The following is a 23,051-nucleotide window of genomic DNA, read 5'->3' as shown; positions in this document are numbered from 1 at the left end:
ATACACAAGCTCCAGTGTTGTACATTGTGTACTGGATAGGTGTTTGGGACTTGTTGTTCAATCAACATTTTATAAATTTGTTTTAATATATTTCATTTCAGGCTGATTCATACAGGGCAGTTCTTAAATGGCCTGTGTGCACCAGTGGCTGGAGCTCTTCCCCCTGTACTATCATCAACATGGTTTCCAGTTCATGAGAGGGCAACCGCTACCGCTATTTCATCAGGAATTTCAATACTGGGAATAGCAATTAGCTTCATTATAGGTAAGGTACCTATAGTGGCAATGCAGCATTGAGAAATTCCTTTCAGGTAAAGTTCCCATAGTGGAAATGCAGCATTGAGAGCTTCCTGTTAGGTAATTTACCCATTGTGGTAATGCAGTCCTCAGGGCTTCCTTATGTATCCATTGTGCGGCAAAGTACCCATAGTGGCAGTGCAGCATTGAGAGCTTCCTTTTATTTAATTTACCCATAGTGATAAATTAATGCAGGTGTGAGGACTACTGTCAGTGTATCCATGGTGGTAATGCAACCTTCAGGGTTTCCTTATTTGTAATATATCCATAGTTAGTTAAAGTACCCATAGTGGTAATGCAGCATTGAGACCTTCCTTTTAGGTAATTTACCCATAGTCATATTGCACTGCAGCGTTGTGGCCTTTTTTTATTGGTAATGCGGGGCCCCGAGTGGTCTAAAGCTCTCCATTACAGATCACTGCCATCTCACCCCTGTCTGCATGTGTTCTAGTCTCCAATATGGCCAATATGGGTATGTGAGAAAGCTTGCCAGTAGCTTTTCATGGGTTCTTTCCAGGATTTTTCTGGGTTCTTCCTCCACCATTAATACTGGCCGCCATATATAGCCTATCATGTGCTGAAAATGGCGTTAAACCCAACAACAACAACAACAACAACAACAACTGGTAATGCACCCATAGTGGTAATGCAGCATTGAGGGCTTCCTTATTGGTAATTTATCAATAGTGATAATGCAGCCATGAGGGGGTCCCTGAGTGGCCACGTGGTCTAAAGCGCTCTCCCTTCTGGATCACTGCCATCTCACCTCTGTCTGCATGGGTTCAAGTCTAGGATTCAGCCAATGTGGGTATGCAAGAAAGCTTGCCAGTAGCTTCTCGTGGGTCGGTGGTTCTTCCCGGGGTTTTCCGGGTTCTTCCTCCACCATTAATACTGGCTGCCATGCATAGCCTATCATGTACTGAAAAATGGCGTTAAACCCCACAACAACAACAACAACAACATGCAGCCATGAGGGCTTCCATACTGGTAATGTACCTGTAGTGGTAATGCAGCCTTTAGGTAATTTTCCATAGTGGTAATGTAGCCTTGAGAGCATCTTTACAGGTAATGTATCCATAATGCAGGGTTCTTATGGTCTTTGAAGGTCTTTGACAGTTTGGGAAAAATGAGGTAGCATTTTTAAGGCCTTGAATGTTTGGGAAAATTAAGCAGATTACCCTGATGTCTTTAAAAGTCTTTGAAAATTGAAATAAAACCCAAGCAATTTTTAAAACAGCAACTATAATAATGCATTTAAGAGAACAATTTATTTTGTATTTATTCTGATGCATACGTTACATATTTCTGTAATAACAATGAATGTTAACCTGTCTTCCAGATCATTATAAAGCAATTTTAGGAAATTAAATATCGTTTGAATTTCATCATTAAACAATATTGTAGTATTTTGCATTTGTTGTTTTCTCATATAACATAACTTGTATACAAAATGTTAGTGAAAACAGGTCTTGGAAATCTATGTTTGTGGTCTTTGAAAATTTGTGAAAAGCATTTGAATTTGTCATTCAGAATTCTGTATGAACCCTGATATTGGTAATGCGGTATTGAGAATCCTAGTGAGCTTGCTTTTTGAAAAGATGGAAGATTATATTTTTTGTACCATTCATGGTGGTATTGTTGAATTTGATTCATCTATTCTTTCATTCCGATTTTTAAGACAACTGCAATTGTACATGCATATCAGGTTAATCTTACCATAACTGGGGTGTTGTGACTTAATTTTCAAGTTTGAGTGACTTTTCTGTTTTTTGCTATCAATTTATTTTTGACCCTCAATATCCTGGGCTAAAATTCACCCACATCAATGTAGCTGACATATGCAGTCATCTCAAGTAAGGTAGTTCAGCCATATAAAACCTAAGTTACTAGTTGAATTTTGAAGCCTTAATGAGTTTTGTACCTTCAGCTGTATGTTCTTTACACCCCAATATTTGAGGCTTGAAATTTCACCTACATTTGTGAAAGTTAGTAGGTAGATACATCTAAAAGAATGACTGTGCCTTACAAAAAGTAGGTCACTCTGACCTAAATTTCAGGCTGGAGTGACTTGAAATTTCCTCTATATCAGTCTTTTAATCTTTGCTTCTATAATGTACTGTTGCTAAGAGGATTTGTGTTGATAAGTAATCACATTTTTGACAAATTCTACATTACTCCATTAAACAGGTCCATTCATGGTTCCATCAATACATACAGACAATGGTACAGCACGAGTCATTGAAAATGTAACAGCAAGAGCAAGGTTGGTGGTTCATTAATTAGTAGTGGTTTTCACATATTGATGTACATATAAATTTCTGTGTCTCATTAATTTTGATAAAAAGGGGACAAACTGTTTTTAAGTTTTCACAGAAAAATTGTTTGTCTATCCTGCATTTCCTATCAAGTTCAGAATATTCAAGTTGAAATTTCTTGTTGCCACTGTGAAGCCTTATTTTTGTTCTGGTTTAAGTAAACGTTGCATAGAAGATCTATTATTGAGAATTCTTAACTTAGTGGGGCAGATCTTGTTTGATATGCTGGCAGCCATGTATAGCCTGTCCTGTGCGGAAACTGACATTAAACCCACAAAACCAAATACTCATTAGATTTTTATGGAACTTGTTAAGATGGATTTATATCGTCAAGATCTTTGCTGTCTTTGATTATGAGCAAGAGTTCATATTAATTATACCATTAACTAGTAAACAGTTTTTTCATCAGGAAATAGTAAAATAGGTAAACCAACAGGATATAAAAATATTATATATACCTTCACTATTTTCACTATAGGTGTATTTCTCATTTAATATGCATCGATTTAAGATAGTAACTGTGCCAATGTAGCACGTATTTGTGCACCCACATTTATTACCTACCCCCTCCCCCCGCATGGGGTACATGCATTATTTTCTTCAGCTAGCTGACCTGGTTGCTTATAACATGGTTCAGTCTATAACACTGTCGGGTTCTATGGCCCCCAACTACAGTGTTATAGCGCGGTCAAACTGTACTTGAAATGGTAGCAAAAATTGCTTTCAAAAGAAAACAAACATGATGTTTCAAGTTTTGACATAATTTCTCTAGTGACATAAATAAAAGCAAAGAAAATCTGGAAAAATGTTATAAAGAATATTTATTGCATTATATTTACAGTAGATAAAAAGGATCACAAACAGCTTCTTGAGTTTTGTTGTTCCATCTGATCTTATGTGAATATTTGTAAGTCTTTAAGGAACACATATTTTCAATAATTTGGTTTTAAGAAATCGTTTATATTTGTGTTGTCCAAGAAAAGTGACTGTCAGATAAACCAGTACAGGATGATTGAGACAAGACTGTAATACAGACCAGACTGTAGCACCCTGAAGTGTCAGAGTGACAGTGCACTTTACTGATGCTATCAGTCACATACATTTTGCTATACTAAATTTGATAAAATCACTGATGTACTAAAAATACAACTCTAGCAGTAATGTCTTAACACAAAGCTGTGCTTTGTAAGTATAAACAAAATGACGTGTGATTGCATTGTCTTAACAAGGAGATTTTCACGCTGCCAGTTAGGTGAAATTGCTACTGACAATGAGGAATGTTCAAGTAAAATAGAGAAAACAGAAGCTGCTGTACCATGTATACCTACTTTTAAGTCCAAGCCAACTACAGACAACACAGACTCTGATCTGCCATTGCATCAGCCTTAGTCATGGGGGTGGCATAGTAGGCTAAAGCACCAGTCACTGACATCCCACTTCTGTTCGCATGGATTTGAGTCTCGATCTCAACCAGTGTAGGTATATGAGAATGCTTGCTAGTAGCTTATGGTGGGTAATTGGTTCTTCCTGGGGTTTTCCTTGGTTCTTCCTCCACTAGATATATTGGCTGCCATGTATAAATGGTGTGTTGAAAAATGGCATCAAACCAACAAAACCTCAACAACTAATGCAAATCTTTCTTATGTCAATAATTCATATGGCAGTATTTCTTAAGCAGATCTTGCATGTGCCAGGATTACGACGTATACCAGTATTATTTATTGAATATTATTTATGCTAATATTACTTATGCCAATATTACTTGTACCAGTATGAGTTATGTTAATATTACTTATGCCAGTATTACTTGTACCAGTATGAGTTATGTTAATATTACTTATGCCGATATTACTTGTACCAGTATGACTTATGTTAATATTACTTATGCCGATATTACTTGTACCAGTATGACTTAAGCTAATATTACTTATGCCGATATTACTTGTGCCAGTATGACTTATGCTAATATTACTTATGCCGATATTACTTGTACCAGTATGACTTATGTTAATATTACTTATGCCGATATTACTTGTACCAGTATGACTTATGTTAATATTACTTATGCCGATATTACTTGTACCAGTATGACTTATGCTAATATTACTTATGCCGATATTACTTGTACCAGTATGACTTATGCTAATATTACTTATGCCGATATTACTTGTACCAGTATGACTTATGCTAATATTACTTATGCCGATATTACTTGTGCCAGTATGACTTATGCTAATATTACTTATGCCGATATTACTTGTACCAGTAACATTTGTACCTTTATTACTTATGCCAATATTACTTACATGAATCTTACTTGTACCAGTATGCCTTATGCTAATATTACTTATGCCAATATTACTTACATGAATCTTACTTGTACCAGTATGCCTTATGCTAATATTACTTATGCCAATATTACTTACATGAATCTTACTTGTACCAGTAACACTTATGCCAATATTATTCATACCTTTATTACTTATGCCATGCTTCCTTACGCCAACCTTACTCATAACAGTATTGCTTGCATAAGTATTTCGTATACCAGTATAACTTAAGCCAATTTTACATATGCTGATATTACTTATGGCAAGCTTCCTTATGCCAGTCTTAATTATGAATTCATTTTTAATAATTGCTTTCCTTTCTATCATGCTAGAATCTCTGAGAAAGGACCTGACAGTGGATATACTATTCATTCAGGTAATTCACCATTTAAACAATATATACTTACATATAACATCATATAAAACACAACAAACTGCAAACAGTGTATACACCAAACTTCAAACAGCGTGTAAAACACACCAAACTGCAAACAGTATATAAAACATGCCAAACTGTATCAAAGACTCCAAAATGCAAACTGTGTAAAACACACCAAACTGCAAACAGTGAGTAAAAACACTGAACTGCAAACAGTATATACAACATACCAAACTGCACGCAGTTTATGAAACATACCAAACTACAAAGTATAAAGCATACCAAACAATGGTGTGGAAAAGTTAGCTGCCATGTTTCTGTTGGGTTGTCAGGCTTGCCATCTCATAACAATTTTGTCTTAAATAAATTACCTTTAAATTATGGACTTATAAAATAAAAACACAAATTATGGAAATACATACCTGCTGAAACAAGTTTATAGACCAGACTGTCAGCAGTTTTGTTCATTGCCATACACATATAAAATAACTCCACCCACTTTTATCTTGGCTAAAGATGTCAACATTTTAGGAATCGTCAGCTTGGTACCCATTGATCTTAATGATCGGTTCTCAGGTACCCGATCGAAGGGAAATTATATTAAATGTGTACTTGAACTGCTTTGTTGTAGGTTCATATATGCCACCCACCACTTACTCCAACCTGAGGTATAAGCATAATTATTACTAATATGAGTGACAAAAAGTGCAGTACGAGCATAAAAAGAGGAAAATATATATTCCATACCATGATTACAGAAAATCATATGAAGAACATACATTTATTTTTGCTACTTACCTGGATCTGCAGTTAGTAAAAAAAAATCTTGGCATAAATTGGCAAAATCCATGTTGATTAGTACGAGAATACAGGCAACAAACCAAAATGAAAAATCATTTATACACAAGATTCACTTTAACTTGTCTGCACCACATTTTAAGCTTTTGCTGAAAGGTCATTAAGTCAGGTCCACAAAGTCTGAATGTTGTATTACATTACTGTAGAATTCCTTTTGAATTTTTTTTAATGCACTATTGATTTGTCCTTTTCTTGATGCAACATGTTATTCAGTTTAAAAAAATCCCTCTCCTCCAACACTTTTTAGTCCTATAATATCCACAAGTCACATCGATAAAGCTGTTTCACTTAATATTTGGTGCCATGTTATTTTTATGAATATAGACTGGTCTGCTGCTGAAGTGTGTATCAGACTATATGTTTTCTTGGAAACATGCCATGTACAGTTACTATAAATAGAAAATAAGGAAACTGTTAATCATTCATGGTCAAATAGTCATGCATGTTGAAAATACAAGATCAGTAGACAGAGGTTTACAATAGATCAGTGTCACATGACACGAGCCTCGAACTGTACTCATTATTCTCTCATTTCGTCAGATATAATCTTTGATTTAAACTTAGAAACTAGTGTACCTGTTGACACCTTTGGTCTTATTTTGTCACTTCAGATCATTCACATATACACAGGAAACTATGCTTTCAGTGTTAACAATGACTGGCAAATCTAATCAAACATTCTACTCTCTGCTGCTCCGAGGTGAAGGAAAGTTTCATTTATAAAAAAAAATTACTTCAGTGAATACTTCGTTTAATTTTTTTTTTTTTCAACTGTCCTTTAGAGAGTGGATAAAACTTTTTAAAAGACTTCGCTCTGAACCCACACAATCAAATGGTTTACTGCCATACTGGTTTTGGGCAGTTTACATAGTACATTTACTCTGTGGAATTCTCATGCAAAAGTATTACTAGTTCAATACCTTTGACAATTTTCAGCTCTAGTACATGTGCTTTTAGCACTTAAATGTATGTTCTTTTTAGAGATTAAATGGATAGGAATGGACCTAGTGACTGTCTTTATTATAGAAATTATTCTTCTTTTGCATGTTTTTGATGGAATTCCTACTTTGGATCAAAGACACATTCAGCTGATGAATACTATTTGCACTTACCTGCTTATGTTGCATTTTGTATACATTAAAATTAATACTGAATATGTAATGACTGTTTTGATATCCATATTATTTATTACACCGACTTCTTGCTTTGATATCCATAGTATTTATTACACTGGCTTCTTGTTTTGATATCCATAGTATTTATTACACCAGCTTCTTGTTTTGATATCCATAGTATTTATTACACCAGCTTCGTTTTGATATCCATAATATTTATTACACCGACTTCTTGCTTTGATATCCATAGTATTTATTACACTGGCTTCTTGTTTTGATATCCATAGTATTTATTACACCAGCTTTGTTTTGATATCCATAGTATTTATTACACCAACTTCTTGCTTTGATATCCATAGTATTTATTACACTGGCTTCTTGTTTTGATATCATAGTATTTATTACACCAGCTTCTTGTTTTGATATCCATAGTATTTATTACACTGGCTTCTTGTTTTGATATCATAGTATTTATTACAGCAGCTTCTTGTTTTGATATCCATAGTATTTATTACACCGACTTCTTGCTTTGATATCCATATTATTTATTACACTGGCTTCTTGTATTGATATCCATAGTATTTATTACACTGACTTCTTGCTTTGATATCCATAGCATTTATTACACTGGCTTCTTGATTTGATATCCATAGTATTTATTACACTGGCTTCTTGTTTTGATATCCATAGTATTTATTACACTGGCTTCTTGTTTTGATATCCATAGTATTTATTACACCGGCTTCTTGTTTTGATATCCATAGTATTTATTACACTGGCTTCTTGTTTTGATATCCATAGTATTTATTACACCGGCTTCTTGTTTTGATATCCATAGTATTTATTACACCGGCTTCTTGTTTTGATATCCATAGTATTTATTACACCAGCTTCTTGTTTTGATATCCATAGTATTTATTACACCAGCTTCATTTTGACATCCATAGTATTTATTACACTGGCTTCTTGTTTTGATATCCATAGTATTTATTACACCGGCTTCTATCCCCCATCATTTTTTTTGTTGTGGGGGGTGGGGGAGATATGAGTATTCACCTATTTCAACAGCTAACCGACTTGTTTGGCTAATACACAAGATGGTACATGACACAAGATCATTCTGTGGACCCCAATCATTGTGCTATATTGGGGTACCACTGTACTTACATACCATCATACACAGCTTTATAAGATAAATAGATGAGACATGGTATACTTACACCTTCACTGGACAGTATGTTGCAATGCATGTTTGGGGTCAAGGACATAGATTTTTTCCAGTCTTTTTTATCCTTGTATAAATTTGAGGTTAATTATTTTCTTCTTGCACACTGAGCATTAACCAATACTAAAAGGTAATTTTGCCATGGCTTTATTGTAACCCATACTGATTAGTAAATTTATCATGAATGTATTGTAGCCAGCACTGTATGGAAATTTGTATGTATTTTATTTTGACAAGACACGTCAGGTAATCGTTCATTTTTATTTTACAGTGGGAAGTTTGGAGCAACAACAAGATGATATGATGAGATTATTGTATGTTGGTAAGTACTACAGTACAGAAAAGCAAAATACAGTATTATGGTCTATCAAAACAGTGCAAAAAACATACTTTATAATATTTTTTTTTTAATTGTCTTTGCTTTATTAAATCACAGTATTTTAGCATCTTTTGAGCTTGGCTAACACAGTTACCTATACATTTTAAATGAAACAACCAGCCTGCTCACCATCCTTTTCCTTTTCTCGAAAAGTTCATTTTAATTGAAGGGGTGAGATTCTTTGGACTTCACTTGCATAGAAGGCAGAAACTGTCATCTTCATCCAGTGTTTTGCAGTGTCTACTTTAAACATTTCTAAACCAAATATTAACAAAATGAAAAGTGCATGCCATCTAATTTTCATGTACAAGGGTTCAGAGTATTGTAACTCCTAAACTCATGTTGTCTGAAAATATAAACTTGCCCACACATATAAGGTGGCTGTGTTAGTAAATAAGTTCCTGCTTGGTTTGTAATGCAGTTAAGATTACACTGTTCGAGACCCCAATGTGACAGTCAGATTAGATATTATAAATTGTTTAATGAAATGAAGTTTTGAGCTTTTTTTATCCAGGGTGATTTTTGTTTTTTAAACTTGATAGGGAAACACACATTGCTATGAGAATAGACAAATGCTATCAGCAAAAAGAATTTGTGATTTCATGCTATGCTACTTGAGCACAAACAAATCAAGCAATTGCTTTCTCCAAGATAAGACGATTATTCCTTTATCTGTTGTTATCTCTTCAATCTTTATTGTTTAGAAATATCAGCACATTGGGACACAGATATGTCTCAAGTCAGTACTAGCCATGCTCATACTTTGTTATGCCTGTTGATGAAACATGGTAAATAGGAATAACAATATGGCCATTGCACATTATGCAATATCTGCCTTGGATTCAGGAGGTCACAGGTTTGAACCTTGGCCGGTTCATACCAAAGATTTATACAATGGTACTTGTAACTGCCTTGCTTTTCACTCAGCATTAAGAGGTTAGTGTTAGGGCTGGGCTGGTCGGCCTGGTGTCAGGATAATGTGACTGGTTGCTACTACATGTCTGCGAGGGGCCCCGAGTGGCCGAGTGGTCTAAAGCGCTCTCCGTTACGGATCACTGCCATCTCACCTCTGTCTGCGTGGGTTCGAGTCTCGGATTCGGCTAATGTGGGTATGTGAGAAAGCCTGCCAGTAGCTTCTCGTGGGTTGGTGGTTCTTTCCGGGGTTTTCCCGGGTTCTTCCTCCACCATTAATACTGGCCGCCATGTATAGCCAATCGCGTGCTGAAAAATGGCGTTAAGCCCTACAACAACAACAACAACAACAACATGTCTGCGGCCTGATGCCCCATTGCTAGACGTCATTATAAACTAACACTCTGGAGACAATGTAGTGATATGACTGAAAAACTGCTAAAGCTGTGTAAACAATCCAGAAAAACACAAGCACAGTCACGGTGTGCATTCTGTGTTATATGGTAAGATTGTTTTCAAAATGCAAATACTAACAATATGAATCACTGTTGGGAACAAGGTGTACTGGATTATAGAGGAATGGTTTATGATAGCACTGGTCCATTCACTCACTCTTGAACACAGCCTGGTCCCAGTTGCAGAGGCAATTTGTATCAGGCCTACTTGGGCCTCTTGCTTTGTGATTTTCTTTTAACTTGTTTGAAATGTATAGCTGTCAGAAAAGTAATGTTGACTTCATATAGATTTGAATTATGTATGCCACTAATTTGAGTTATGCTAATTGATGTACAGAATTGACACCTTAACCAGAGCAGACAATAACAGCATGCCTGGTCATTGAGATGGGTGATTCTTTAGTGGGAGGAGAGGAACTTTAAATATTAACGATATAGTAGGTGGGTAAAATTTCCCTGACAGTTTGGGTTCAGATGGATTGCAGCTTAAAATGAAATGCTGCCATTGTGAATATTCATTGTGCTGCAGAATTATGGCAGATAAAACCAATTCAGCCTGATGATTTTCACATTGCCAGACAGGGAAGTTGGGACTGGTACCTAAAAAATGTTGCTGTACCATCCCTCAATGTCAGCATTGTCCATGGTAGAATCATCAGAGTAGTTACACAATGGAATTGGTGTCAGCATTGTTCATGGTAGAATCATCAGAGTAGTTACACATTGGAATTTGTGTCAGCATTGTCCATGGTAGAATCATCAGAGTAGTTACACATTGGAATTGGTGTCAGCATTGTCCATGGTAGAATCATCAGAGTAGTTACACATTGGAATTGGTGTCAGCATTGTTCATGGTAGAATCATCAGAGTAGTTACACATTGGAATTGGTGTCAGCATTGTCCATGGTAGAATCATCAGAGTAGTTACACATTGGAATTGGTGTCAGCATTGTCCATGGTAGAATCATTAGGGTAGTTACACAATGGAATTGGTGCCTAAAAAGGTACAAAGTAGTTGAAAACTGTTGTAATGCCCCTTTGTATTAGAATTGTCACTGTTAAAATTTTCAGAATCGATGTGCTTAGGACTGGTACCTTTTATCAACACACCTCTAAGAAACAGAGGAGAGCTTTTGTGCAACTGAATTGGTGTATGCAAACAAAATCAATAATATAAATGTACTGCCTCACTGCATCTCAACAATTCGTTCTTTCTAAGCACTGGGCAACAGCTAGGAGGAGGTTTCATGATGCCTACCCCATGGGGAGAGGTCTAAGGGGGCTGGCTTTGTGTATACATGTATATTTTGATATTTTTGGTAAAGTTTTTGCCCTTTTCTCAGGCTTTTTGCACCCTGTACTGTATCTGGAATCATGCTACTTGGTGAGGGGATCCATACTGATGACTGCTATGCTCTCATCACAGAAGTAGGTTACCATGACTCATATTTTATAGTTCACTAATTTGGTTAAATTTTGTTTATTTCTCAAGCTCTAGTAATTCTGAAATCACCAATCTGTATGATTGAATACAAATCTGCAAGTACCACACCCTTACTACAAAAGATCACTGTGACCTACATGACTATAACAAGTTTTACTGTTCAGATCTTGATTTGTTTTTGTTTTTTTATACTTCCTATATACATACTGTTATACCTGGAAGCAGGAAATATGATTTGGGAATAAATCTGTAATATAGCCTCATCATAAAAGTAGGTCACTGTGATCCGTATTTCATACACCACTGACTTGGTTCACATTTTGTGACTTTAAGCTAGAACCATCAGGACAGGTCTCTTTGACCTACATTCCATATTTTATAGGCTTAGGTTAAGTGTTTACATTTAGATTAAGACCACATAATGAGTTTTGTGTGCTTTGTAAAATAAAACATTCTGATCAAAACCTCAGTCTGAATTTATTTTCTGCATGTTTGTTAATGTTTTAACAATGGCTGCTGAAGACTACATCGATGCCAACCATTCCTATTTTGGTGGAGTTTTTAATATATTTAACTTCAAACTATGCCATACCAATCAGGTTCTTTTGGTAAGGTAAAATACTTTATAAATGATCCACAACATGAACACTGGTATTTAGATCACTGAATCCCTTGTAAAGTCTGGTTCTAATTTTGTTGTAAAAGTCTACTTAAATGCTTATTGCTGGAAGACTCAGCAGACTTGAGTAGGACACTTGCCTGGAATACGATTGATGGATGAACATTTCATCCAACGACCACTTAGCTGTCAACTTAGAATCAATTGCATTAAAACTTTTTAAGTCCTTCTATTTTTATTTTAAGATTCTAATTTCCGTAAGCTGACATTCCTATCAGTAGGGCTTGGCATCCCTGTACTAAATCATCAATTACATGCTGGTTGGACATAGTGGTCCTCTCTATTGAAATATTTTTAGAACTGTCATCACTGCCTTAAATATAAGTAACATCAGTAGCATTTGTTTGAAGATAATTAATTTATCCATTTCTTTTCCAGAATGTGGCTGGTCCATATTTGTGTTCCTTTTAATGCTAGTGTATTTTCCATCCAAACCTCCCAAACCACCCACCATATCTGCCTCCATTGAAAGAATGGATATAAAGACAGGGATACTTAAGCTAATAAGGTAAGAAATAAATGCTGTTGGTAGATGTCAGAATTTGGGTTTAAGGAAATTTTGTACTGTACATCATTACGATACTTCAGAGTCATTAGATATTTAAGCTAACAGGGAAAAAGAAAACAATTACTATCAGTACATATCAGGATCTGGGTGTTGGGAAATTTTGTACTGTACATCATGATAATTCAGTGTCATTAAGTTTTGTTGTAGTTGTTGTGGGGTTTAATGCCATTTTTCAGCACACGATAGGCTATGCATGGTGGCCAGTATTAATGGTGGAGGAAGAACCCGGGAAATCCCCAGAAAGAACCACTGACCCTCGAGAAGGTACTGGCAAGCATTCTCACGTACCCACATTGGTCGAATCCGAGACTCGAACCTGCGCAGACAGGTGAGATGGCAGTGATCCGTAATGGAGAGCGCTTTAGACCACTCGGCCACTTGGGGCCCCCACTAAGTTTTGTACTGCACATCATTATGAAACTTAAGTGTCATTAAAAGTTTAAGCTAACAGGGTAAAAAAAAACAATTACTCTCAGTACATATCAGGATCTGGGTGTTGGGAAATTTTGTACTGTAAGTTGTGATAATTCAGTGTCATTAAATTTTGTACTGTACATCATTATGATGCTTCTCTATCATTGCATGTTTACTGTACATTGCCATGATACTTCAGATTCTATTTTTTTTATCCCTGTCCATCAGTCAAATCACCTCATATCACATCATGCCATGTCCCACAATGTCTTGTCTGTCATGTTATCCCTGTCCATCAGTCATATCACCTCACATCATGTCATGCCCCACAATGTCTTGTCTGTCATGTTAACTCTGTCCATCTGTCACATCACCTCACATCATGGCATGTCCCACAATGTCCTATCATGTTATCCCTGTCCGTCTGTCACATCACCTCATATCATGTCCTGTTCCTCCATGTCCTGTTTGTCACTGACTTTTGGGGTGGGGATTGTATTTTGTTATCCCTGTCCATCAGTCACATATCATCATGTCTTTCCACACCCTGTCTGTCATGTTATCCTTGTCCCACTGTCACATCACCTCATTTTATGACATGTTCATCCGTATCCTGTCTGTCACTAACTTTGGGTGGTATTATCTCATGTTTACCCAGTCCATCTGTCACATCACCTCATATCATGTCCTGCTCCTTTATGTCCTGTCTGTCACTAACTTTGGGTGGTATTATCTCATGTTTACCCAGTCCATCTGTCACATCACCTCATATCACACCATGTTCCTCCATGTCCTGTCTGTCACTAACTTTGGGTGGTATTATCTCATGTTTACCCAGTCCATCTGTCACATCACCTCATATCATGTCCTGCTCCTCCATGTCCTGTCTGTCACTAACTTTGGGTGGTATTATCTCATGTTTACCCAGTCCATATGTCACATCACCTCATATCATATCCTATTCCTCCATGTCCTGTCTATTATCAACTTTGGATGGACTGCATTTATTGAAATGAAATTTAGTGCAACGCTTTGCATGAAGAAGAGCTAAATCTAATTTCAGTTTTACCATTTTTTGATATAATTTAATTGAGTTATGTTCCCCTGTTTGACATCGAATTGTGTCCTTCAATTACATTACATTAGTGGTGGCATCCATCTTATATGGACACATTTATAGTTTTATACACCTGTTGCGCTGTGACTTTAGAGAAAATGATACTGGTATATATAATTGGAAATTCAATTAAAAGCAACATCTACCTACAGATATTTAATTTGTTACTTCATACATATACACTGTAATCTCAAGAATTTACCTGAGGAATAAGAGATGAAACAGAATGACTTAACTCACAGTAAACTGCTTGTTAGTATTGATTGTAAAGGACCATGAATAGCAATGTCACTGGAGTTATGTTCTTGAATTTAATCTTTTGTAAATTAGCATCATTTCAACTGTTCAATTTCAGTACTTGATATTTGTTTAACATCAAAATCGTATGACAGTGTCTCATGTCTAACAACTCATGATATATACACTTGACCATAAAAACTATTTACACTTGACTGTGTTATGTACATTTGACAGCAAGTGCTGTTTTCACTTGACTATGCTATGTACATTTGACAACAAATTCTGTGTACACTTGACTGTGTTATGTACATTTGACAGCAAGTGCTGTTTTCACTTGACTATGCTATGAACATTTGACAACAAATGCTGTGTACACTTGGCTATGCTAGGTACATTTGACAACTGGTGTAATAATTTGTACACTTGACTATGCAGTGTACACTTGAAAAATAATCCTGTGTTCACTTGACTATGCTATGTACACTTGAAACCAAATACTATGTACACTTTAGCTATGCTGTGTGCACTTGACTATGCTATGTACATTTGACAACAAATGCTGTGTACACTTGACTATGCAATGTACACTTGAAAACTGGTGTACTGTGTACACTTGACTATGCTATACTTTGTACATTTGACAACTGGTGTAATACTTTGTACACTTGACTCTGCAGTGTACACTTGAAAAATAATCCTGTGTTCACTTGACTATGCTATGTACACTTGAAACCAAATACTATGTACACTTTAGCTATGCTGTGTGCACTTGACACTATTGCTGTGTATGCTTCCCTAATGCTTTGTGTACTTGACTGGATAGATGTGTGGATGAGATAATCCTTTCGGTGGTGAAGCAAGAGAAACCCAGTCACTGACTTTAGATGGATGACCACATACCCTCTCACTTGCTGCTATAGAGTCCTGGACCACACGGGTTTGAAACAGTTGACCTGTAGATGATGCTTCATCAACAATTTATTTTATTGCCTTCTTTAAAACTGAAATGATTTTATTGTGAGCAAGCTAAATTGGTGTATCTTATATATGGAAAAATATCTGTGTGTCAGAGCTCTTTCATTGAAGACTGAGACAAGTCAGTGGTACAGAGGTAAATGTGTCACATTTGTCATTCAGTTCACAATGTAATTAGTGGCCCACTGGGTTGACAGTTGCCAATGGGTCAGTTGCTTTATCCCAACTAATAACCTTTGAACCAGCAGGCACACAGTAATATACATTCATTAGCTTTATAACCTCTATATTTCTTTCTTCTGTTTTTTAGGTGTTCACAGTTCTGGTTGATAGGCCTGGCATATGGGATTTCACTTGGAGTCTATTACTGCTGGCAGGGAATACTAGATGTTGATCTCAGTCCACATGGCATATCACAGGTCAGTTATTTTCATCTCACATATGAAGCATGTATTAGACAGAGGTATCTCATTTCTGGCTGAGTTGTTACTGTTGTTTTTAGCTGTAGACATTTCATTATTGTCTTGCATTTGGTGCTATCAGTTCAGATAAGATACATTTTCAAAATTGAGGTATCTCATTTCTGAGTTGTCATTGTTGGATTTTGGCATAGACATCTTTCAGTTCAAACAAGTTACTTTTTAAAAATGGAGGAGGTTTCAATACATTACCAGATCATTATGCATTACGGTGCAAGTCATATGGGTCATGTCCACATAAGGTACCAACATTACCAATATTTTATCATTATGTGTCATGTCTGACATTTTAATTATACATACATTTGAATGACATTTATTCACTGTATTTTTCTCCTTGTCGATCAATATTTGCTTGAAAGTTCATTATAGAAATGGCTTGAGAAATACATACAACCTTTACATTACGAGTCAGATGCTTTACCAACTGAGCTATCATGTCTCCCATAAACTGGATTGAATATTGTGTGCTGTGATGTCACAGCACTGTATGTTCGAAAATATTTGAACTACCACTGCAATGTAATGATTAGGCTTGTCTGCTTTTCTTGACCTAATTCATTACATGTTTTGCCATTGTACAAGTTCACAGTAGTCAGATATTTTCAGCTGGATTTTTGGGATGAAAATTAAGGTGCAGATTGCTCAATAGTCCCAAATGAAAAGACTTTGGTAACACTGCTTTAGTATTAAATGTTTTCAAACAAAAATTAATCAAAGATAAATGAAGGTGCTTACGTGATTACATTGATGTACAATTTTGAAGTACATTTACTGTTTGGCAAATACATCCCCCTCCCAAGGCTAAACAAAGCTTCACCCCATCTTCTGGATTTTTTTTGGCAGCAAAAGTGATACAGTCATCTATTTGCTGCAGCAAAAGTCAGACAAGAGATGTCTTTCTTTGGATCAAGGGCATGGCACAAAACCCCCATTTATAAATCAGATGCTGCTTCTGATAAGTGGTCAGTATGTTGTGACAAATGGCCCAGAAAATAATGTCCACTTTGTACTTTTTTGTCAGACTGAGTTAATGTTTGTTCCGATGATTGTTCAGATATTTTGTCTTCAGGAATGATACATGACAGGTTTTCTGACTACGTTTCCTTTCTTCATACTCGGCAAATATGGTCCACCTTGATCGCCTGACTTTGTCATGCAGTATGCTAATTGGTACCATGTTATTTGCATGCTATATGGTTTATAGTAATTATATTTCATTTTAGTACTACACCATTTGTAATTTATATCTAGCAAAATGTCATTTATTTCATGTTATAAAATCTTTCTTTGGCATTATCTTAATTTATTGTTTCTATCTAGTGGTAAGCTCTCGTACGTTATCACCTGTATAAATTGTTGTTTTGCTATCTCCAGTTAAAGGTATCAGTAGCAATGGACTTTATCTAATATACTCTATTGACATTCATTCATAGGAGTTGTCTTATACATGCCGTACTTACCCAGTGGGTAGCTCAACACTCACTCTGCAATATCCTAGTCACATCTGTTAACATACAGCCCATGGCAAAAGATGCATTCCTTTCCATCATGGAGCTTATAAACTACTATCTCAAACTGGAAATAGACAACCAAAGAAGAAAACCTTTTGCAGGTCCAGCAACCTGGAGTCCAGCCATTGTCTCCAAAGAGAGCCCCAAGGACATGTAGACTCAGCTTGATTAGTTTCTTAAAGCTCTCCACAGAAAATGACAAATGTCTTGTTCCTTTCACCATTTTCATAAATCCTGGTGAGTTGTGGGGGGATTTGAAAACTTTAGGATAGGACAATATACTCTGCATTGACAGTCTGTTTGTCTTATAAATCATCTAAGAGGGTGTCCAGATTATGTCTGTTGACACCCCCTTCTCTATCCTCAAGTATTTGGTAATGTTTTTGAAAAAGAAACCATTTTTGTACTAAATTATGCTTCTTTGATAGCACTGGTCAAGCCATAATTCTGGCACTTTCCCAAGCCCTCCTCACGGTTAATCTCTGAAAGAGCATGTACATTTACACCAAGACAATAGATGAGATTTTACTCTAATTCTTCTATCTGACTACTGCTTTGGCAAGCAGACAACATTTAATAATATTTGCGGGTGAACCTGAAAACAAACCAGAAGACATGCTGAACTTTTCTTTGTTGTGCCTGCATAAGGATGTAAGATATAGTGAAGTTTTGCCAACAGTGGTGTTGTTATCAACAGTCTTAAAGTATTGCCGATAAATTTTTGAAAGATGCATTTCTTCTTCATCAGGTTCCTACATTAAAGTGTATGTGAAACTTTACAGGCTGTTTCTGCAGGAATTCAACCTTTTAACTCAAATAAACTAGTTGAGGCATAATAGAGTTAAAAGGTTGAATTCCTGCAGAAACAGCCATGTAAATTTTCACAAACATAACCGTTCTTCTGTTTTATTTGTTTGCTTTGTCTATATTTTGTATTTGCCTTTGAGAAAGGACTCATAAAAAGAGTCGAAGGCATTGTCAGTTTATTGCATTTATCTTAATCAATCCCAGACACACGTGATCCATTACTGGATCCAGTGCACTTGAAAGGATTGTTATTCACCATATGATTTGTATTATATATATATATATATATATATATGTAAATGATGTAGTAGAGCTTTGTGGGATTTTAGAAGATGGCTTCATACTGGTTACCTGCCTCTCGCTTGGCGCTCAGCATTAAGAGGTTAGTGTTAGGACTGGTCGGCCTGGTGTCAAGATAATGTGACCGGGTGGGACATCATGCTACATGTCTGTGGCATGATGCCCCAGTGCTAAGTATCACTATAAACTGTCACACTGCAGACATTGTAATGATATGACTGAAAAATTGTTAAAGCTACGTTAAAAATCCAAATCACACACACACACACACACACACACATACTGGTTACCATTAAAAAAATTCAATATATTTGCCTCAGGTGTGTTGCCAGGTGTGCTCTATAAGTCTTCTATAAGAACATTGCTTGCCATTGCACTGAAGGTTAAGACCAAAAGCCTGCATTTATTTTAAATAATTTTTTTCAAATTCCATTTTAATAAGTGTTCTGCCACATACGACACTCCATCACTTTAGGCCTCATCAGCATTATATATTTGCTGCTGTAAGGTGGGTGTGGCCATGGATTGCTTGTTATTGTAGTAAAGGTTTATGTATAATAGACTCTCAATAATTGGTGGCTCTCGGGACCAAATGTTCCACCAATTAGCAAAATCTGCAGATTGTTCGGTGATCATTATATTTTCAGGTTCCAACAGGTCCAAGCATGAATCACAACAGCAAGCACATGCTGTATTGCTTACTTAAGCTTGGTAAAACAATTTTAAAAAATGAGGTTTGAGAGAACACCAAGTATCCAGTACCTACAATCCTCAAGCTGCATATTAAGGAGAGTCTACTGTGTACTGTACTTTGTTATTTTGTGACCTCACTGTAAGGCAATATACTCCATGGCTGCCATTAATGTGGGAATGCTGTACAGAAATCATTTAAAAGGGAAACTCATCATATGGCTAAATTATACACCATATGGAGAGAAGCCTTGTATGATGTCCACTTAGCACATAGTGTTACCGATGTCCATCTGTCTGTCTGTCCATCCATCCAATGCCCTTAGATGAAGTTTTGCATTCAGGTCATTTTTCACACTACGGTGGGTCATTTATGTTCCATCCATGTTTTCCTTTACCCTCATTTGTGCTTCAAAGACTCTCAAATAATTTATTTCACCCCCAGTTTTGATGCAGAGTTGTTTTATCTCACTCAGTCTGATTCACAGTTCTCACATCAAGGGGGTTGTTGTCTCTCAGTCTTGCACCCATAAGCTATACACTGTCCATAAACAATATTTTAATGCCAGAACATTCAACAATGGATGCATTTTTTGTGCAGTGTAATTGACTTATGTATTGTGTTTATTTTGATGAATAGAAAACATTATAATAATGCCATGTCATAGTTAGCTAGAGATTTCTAAACGTTTCCATGTATGATATGAATATGCTTTATTTTTAAATTTTCAGAATGAGACGGGTTGGCTTGGTTTTTGGTCCATTGTCGGTGGAGGTATAGCAGGTATTCTTGTCTCGAGGTAAGTTTGCAGCAGTATCATCTTTTGTGTAAAACTAAATAATACTTTAGGAGTGTACCATATTTACCAGTCGATACTTTTTGACCAGATAATCTGGGCTTTTTCTTTTACTCTATATAGACTTTATATATGGAGTATGTCATGTAATTTTTTCTATGTAAAAATTTTTCCAAAATTCTAGTCAAAAAGAGTGACTGGTACATTATTCACTCAACCAATGTGAATGGTATACATTATGCAGTCAGTTCATGTGAATGTTACATTATTCAGTCAACATGTGTGAATGGTAAATTAGACACAACCAGTCTGAGTGGTACATTATACAGTCAACCAGTGTGAAAGGTATGTTATTCAGTCAAACAGTGTGAATGGTACATTATACACACAACCAGAGTGAATGATACATTATACAATGAACAAGTGTGAATAGTACATTTCAAACAACTAGTGTGATTTCTTACTTATACAGTAAACAATTGTGAATGGTACACACAACCAGTGTGAATGGTACATTATACAGTGAACAATTATGGATGATACAGTGGAGCCTCAGTGTAATACAGTGATCTGGATTCCACAGAATGACGTGTATTGCTATAGCTGAACAAGTCAGTTTGCTGTAGAAAATGATGCATATCTCCCCCCCCCCATGAAAAGATGAGGTTAAAGAAGTGGAGGCATAAATATGGACTTCATTGATATAGCTTTCAACTTGTTCCATATTAAATTTCCAACATTTTTTTAAAAAATTAAATTTTTTTTGGTTTAAATGACCTGCGCATAAGCACAGATATTTGAGTACTTGAATCTGTGTTTATCCCCAATAGTAATTCCATAACAAAAGAAGTAAACATTTGTTAGGTCCAATCGAATTCATTTTAATTTCTTGCCAATAGATTCACATAAACTTATGAGTGCCTGTGTTTTTCTGCAACATTCATATTTGCTGGACATATCCAAAGTATCTGATTTCTGACCGCAATAAAATGCATAATTCAGACATCGAGTCTAAAAATAACCTGTATTTAGGCTTGAAAAATACGTGTACTTGACCTCACAGTGCTATTGCAATAAGAATTCTACTGGTGAATATTCATGTAAACTGCCTGAATCCAGTTTGGAATTATACAGTGAGTGTGTGGGTTCAGAGCATGTTCCTAAAAAATGTTCAGTCATTTTCCATGTTTTCTAAATGGCAGAAGGAAAAAATAAATAAACCCTGTAATCATTGTAGCATTTGTTTTACAACTATCACTTCATTTAACTGCAGAGCAAATACCAAGGAGTAGAATGATTATATTAGCCAATCTATCCACCCCTATAATTTAAATGGTTTTGTTCCAATCACTGTTAACACTGGAAGGGCCATTTCATGTGTACATGTGAATGATAAGAAGCTAGAAAATAAAAAGGATTATGATTCACTGGTCAGCTGACTGCATGACGATTGATAACACCATATAACCACATGTGCATGTTGCCAATTTTCTGTTTTGTTTATTTTTTTATTACATATCATTGCCCCATATTGAATATTCACAAATAGAAACTTTGAACATCTTTATTCATATCAAGAAAGACACAGTCATAAGACAATTTTTTCATCAAGAATTCATCATATCTGGCCAGATTATTAAGCCAAACTTGCATTTATTTTGGCACAAACTTTGCACTTCTTCAGGAAATTCATAAAATTATTGTAAAGTCTTGGGAGCCACACTACTCTCATGTTATATCCAAACTCGTATACAATCTCTAACCCAAAATGATAGATAAGTTTTTACACATTATTTTTTTAATTGATTATACATAGGATTACATTTCACATTCATTATTGAACTTTGAAGTGATATAATTACACTAATTAAGGAGCTGTCACTGTTCATAATTAAAACGACAAAGTGTATGCTCTATTGACTTTAGAATTGGTTGTCAATCTAAAGTGATATATGCATTTACTATTTGGATAAAGTCAGTTTACTTAGTTATTTTCACAAGGAAACAGACGTAAATTTTCAGCCACGTTGGGTTGATAATTATTCAGAAGGAAAATTGTTTTGCAGTTATTACCGACAACATCCCAAATCAGCAAAGGTTGGAAATTCAGCCAATGCATTTTTCAATGGAACTAACCAATTCAAATTTAATCAGTCAAATCTCATGATAGTTTTTGAGCTCAGAAAGTCTGTGTAGCACAGTATACGCATGACACTAGCCAGCATGTGCATCAAATTCCAGTAGCAGAAGTTGCTAACATTTAACTAGGAATGGCTATTTTAAAATTAAATGAGAATGAAATGCAAAAACAATGAGAGCTCTCATTAACGCAGGCTATACCCTTGCCCATTATGGGAAACCATTAACACAGCCTATACCCTAGCCCATTATGGGAAACCATTAACACAGCCTACACTCCAGCCCATTATGGGAAACTATTAACAAAGCCTCACCCTAGCCCATTATGGGAAACCATTAACACAGCCTATACCCTAGCCCATTATGTGAAACTATTAGCACAGCCTACACCCTAGCCCATTATGTGAAACCATTAACACAGCCTACACCCAAGCCCATTATGGGAAACCATTAATACAACCTACACCCTAGCAGAATTATGGAAACCATTAAGACAACCCACACCTTAGCCCATTATGGGAAACCATTAACACAGCTTACACCCTAGCCCATTATGGGAAACCATTAACACAGCCTACACCCTAGCCCATTATGGGAAACCATTAACACAGCCTACACCCTAG

General features: G+C 35.9%; 1 protein-coding gene across 1 annotated transcript in view; it reads left to right on the top strand.

The window, feature by feature from the left end:
* LOC149784053 (solute carrier family 49 member 4 homolog) overlaps window positions 1-23,051 on the top strand; it is a 60,858-nt gene that overhangs the window by 19,461 nt on the left and 18,346 nt on the right. Inside the window, exons 4-10 of the mRNA XM_089932147.1 lie at window positions 102-265; window positions 2,485-2,560; window positions 5,275-5,318; window positions 8,791-8,841; window positions 12,767-12,896; window positions 16,013-16,121; window positions 20,225-20,292. Of these exons, the coding sequence (XP_089788273.1) occupies window positions 102-265; window positions 2,485-2,560; window positions 5,275-5,318; window positions 8,791-8,841; window positions 12,767-12,896; window positions 16,013-16,121; window positions 20,225-20,292 (642 nt within the window). The remainder of the gene's footprint in view (window positions 1-101; window positions 266-2,484; window positions 2,561-5,274; window positions 5,319-8,790; window positions 8,842-12,766; window positions 12,897-16,012; window positions 16,122-20,224; window positions 20,293-23,051) is intronic.

This window comes from Sinohyriopsis cumingii, chromosome 14, assembly GCF_028554795.1.
Source record: "Sinohyriopsis cumingii isolate HCF-2022 chromosome 14, ASM2855479v2, whole genome shotgun sequence".
NCBI lineage: Eukaryota > Metazoa > Mollusca > Bivalvia > Unionida > Unionidae > Sinohyriopsis > Sinohyriopsis cumingii.
The sequence above is the reverse complement of the archived record's forward strand: the minus strand, read 5'-3'. Positions and strand labels throughout refer to the sequence as shown.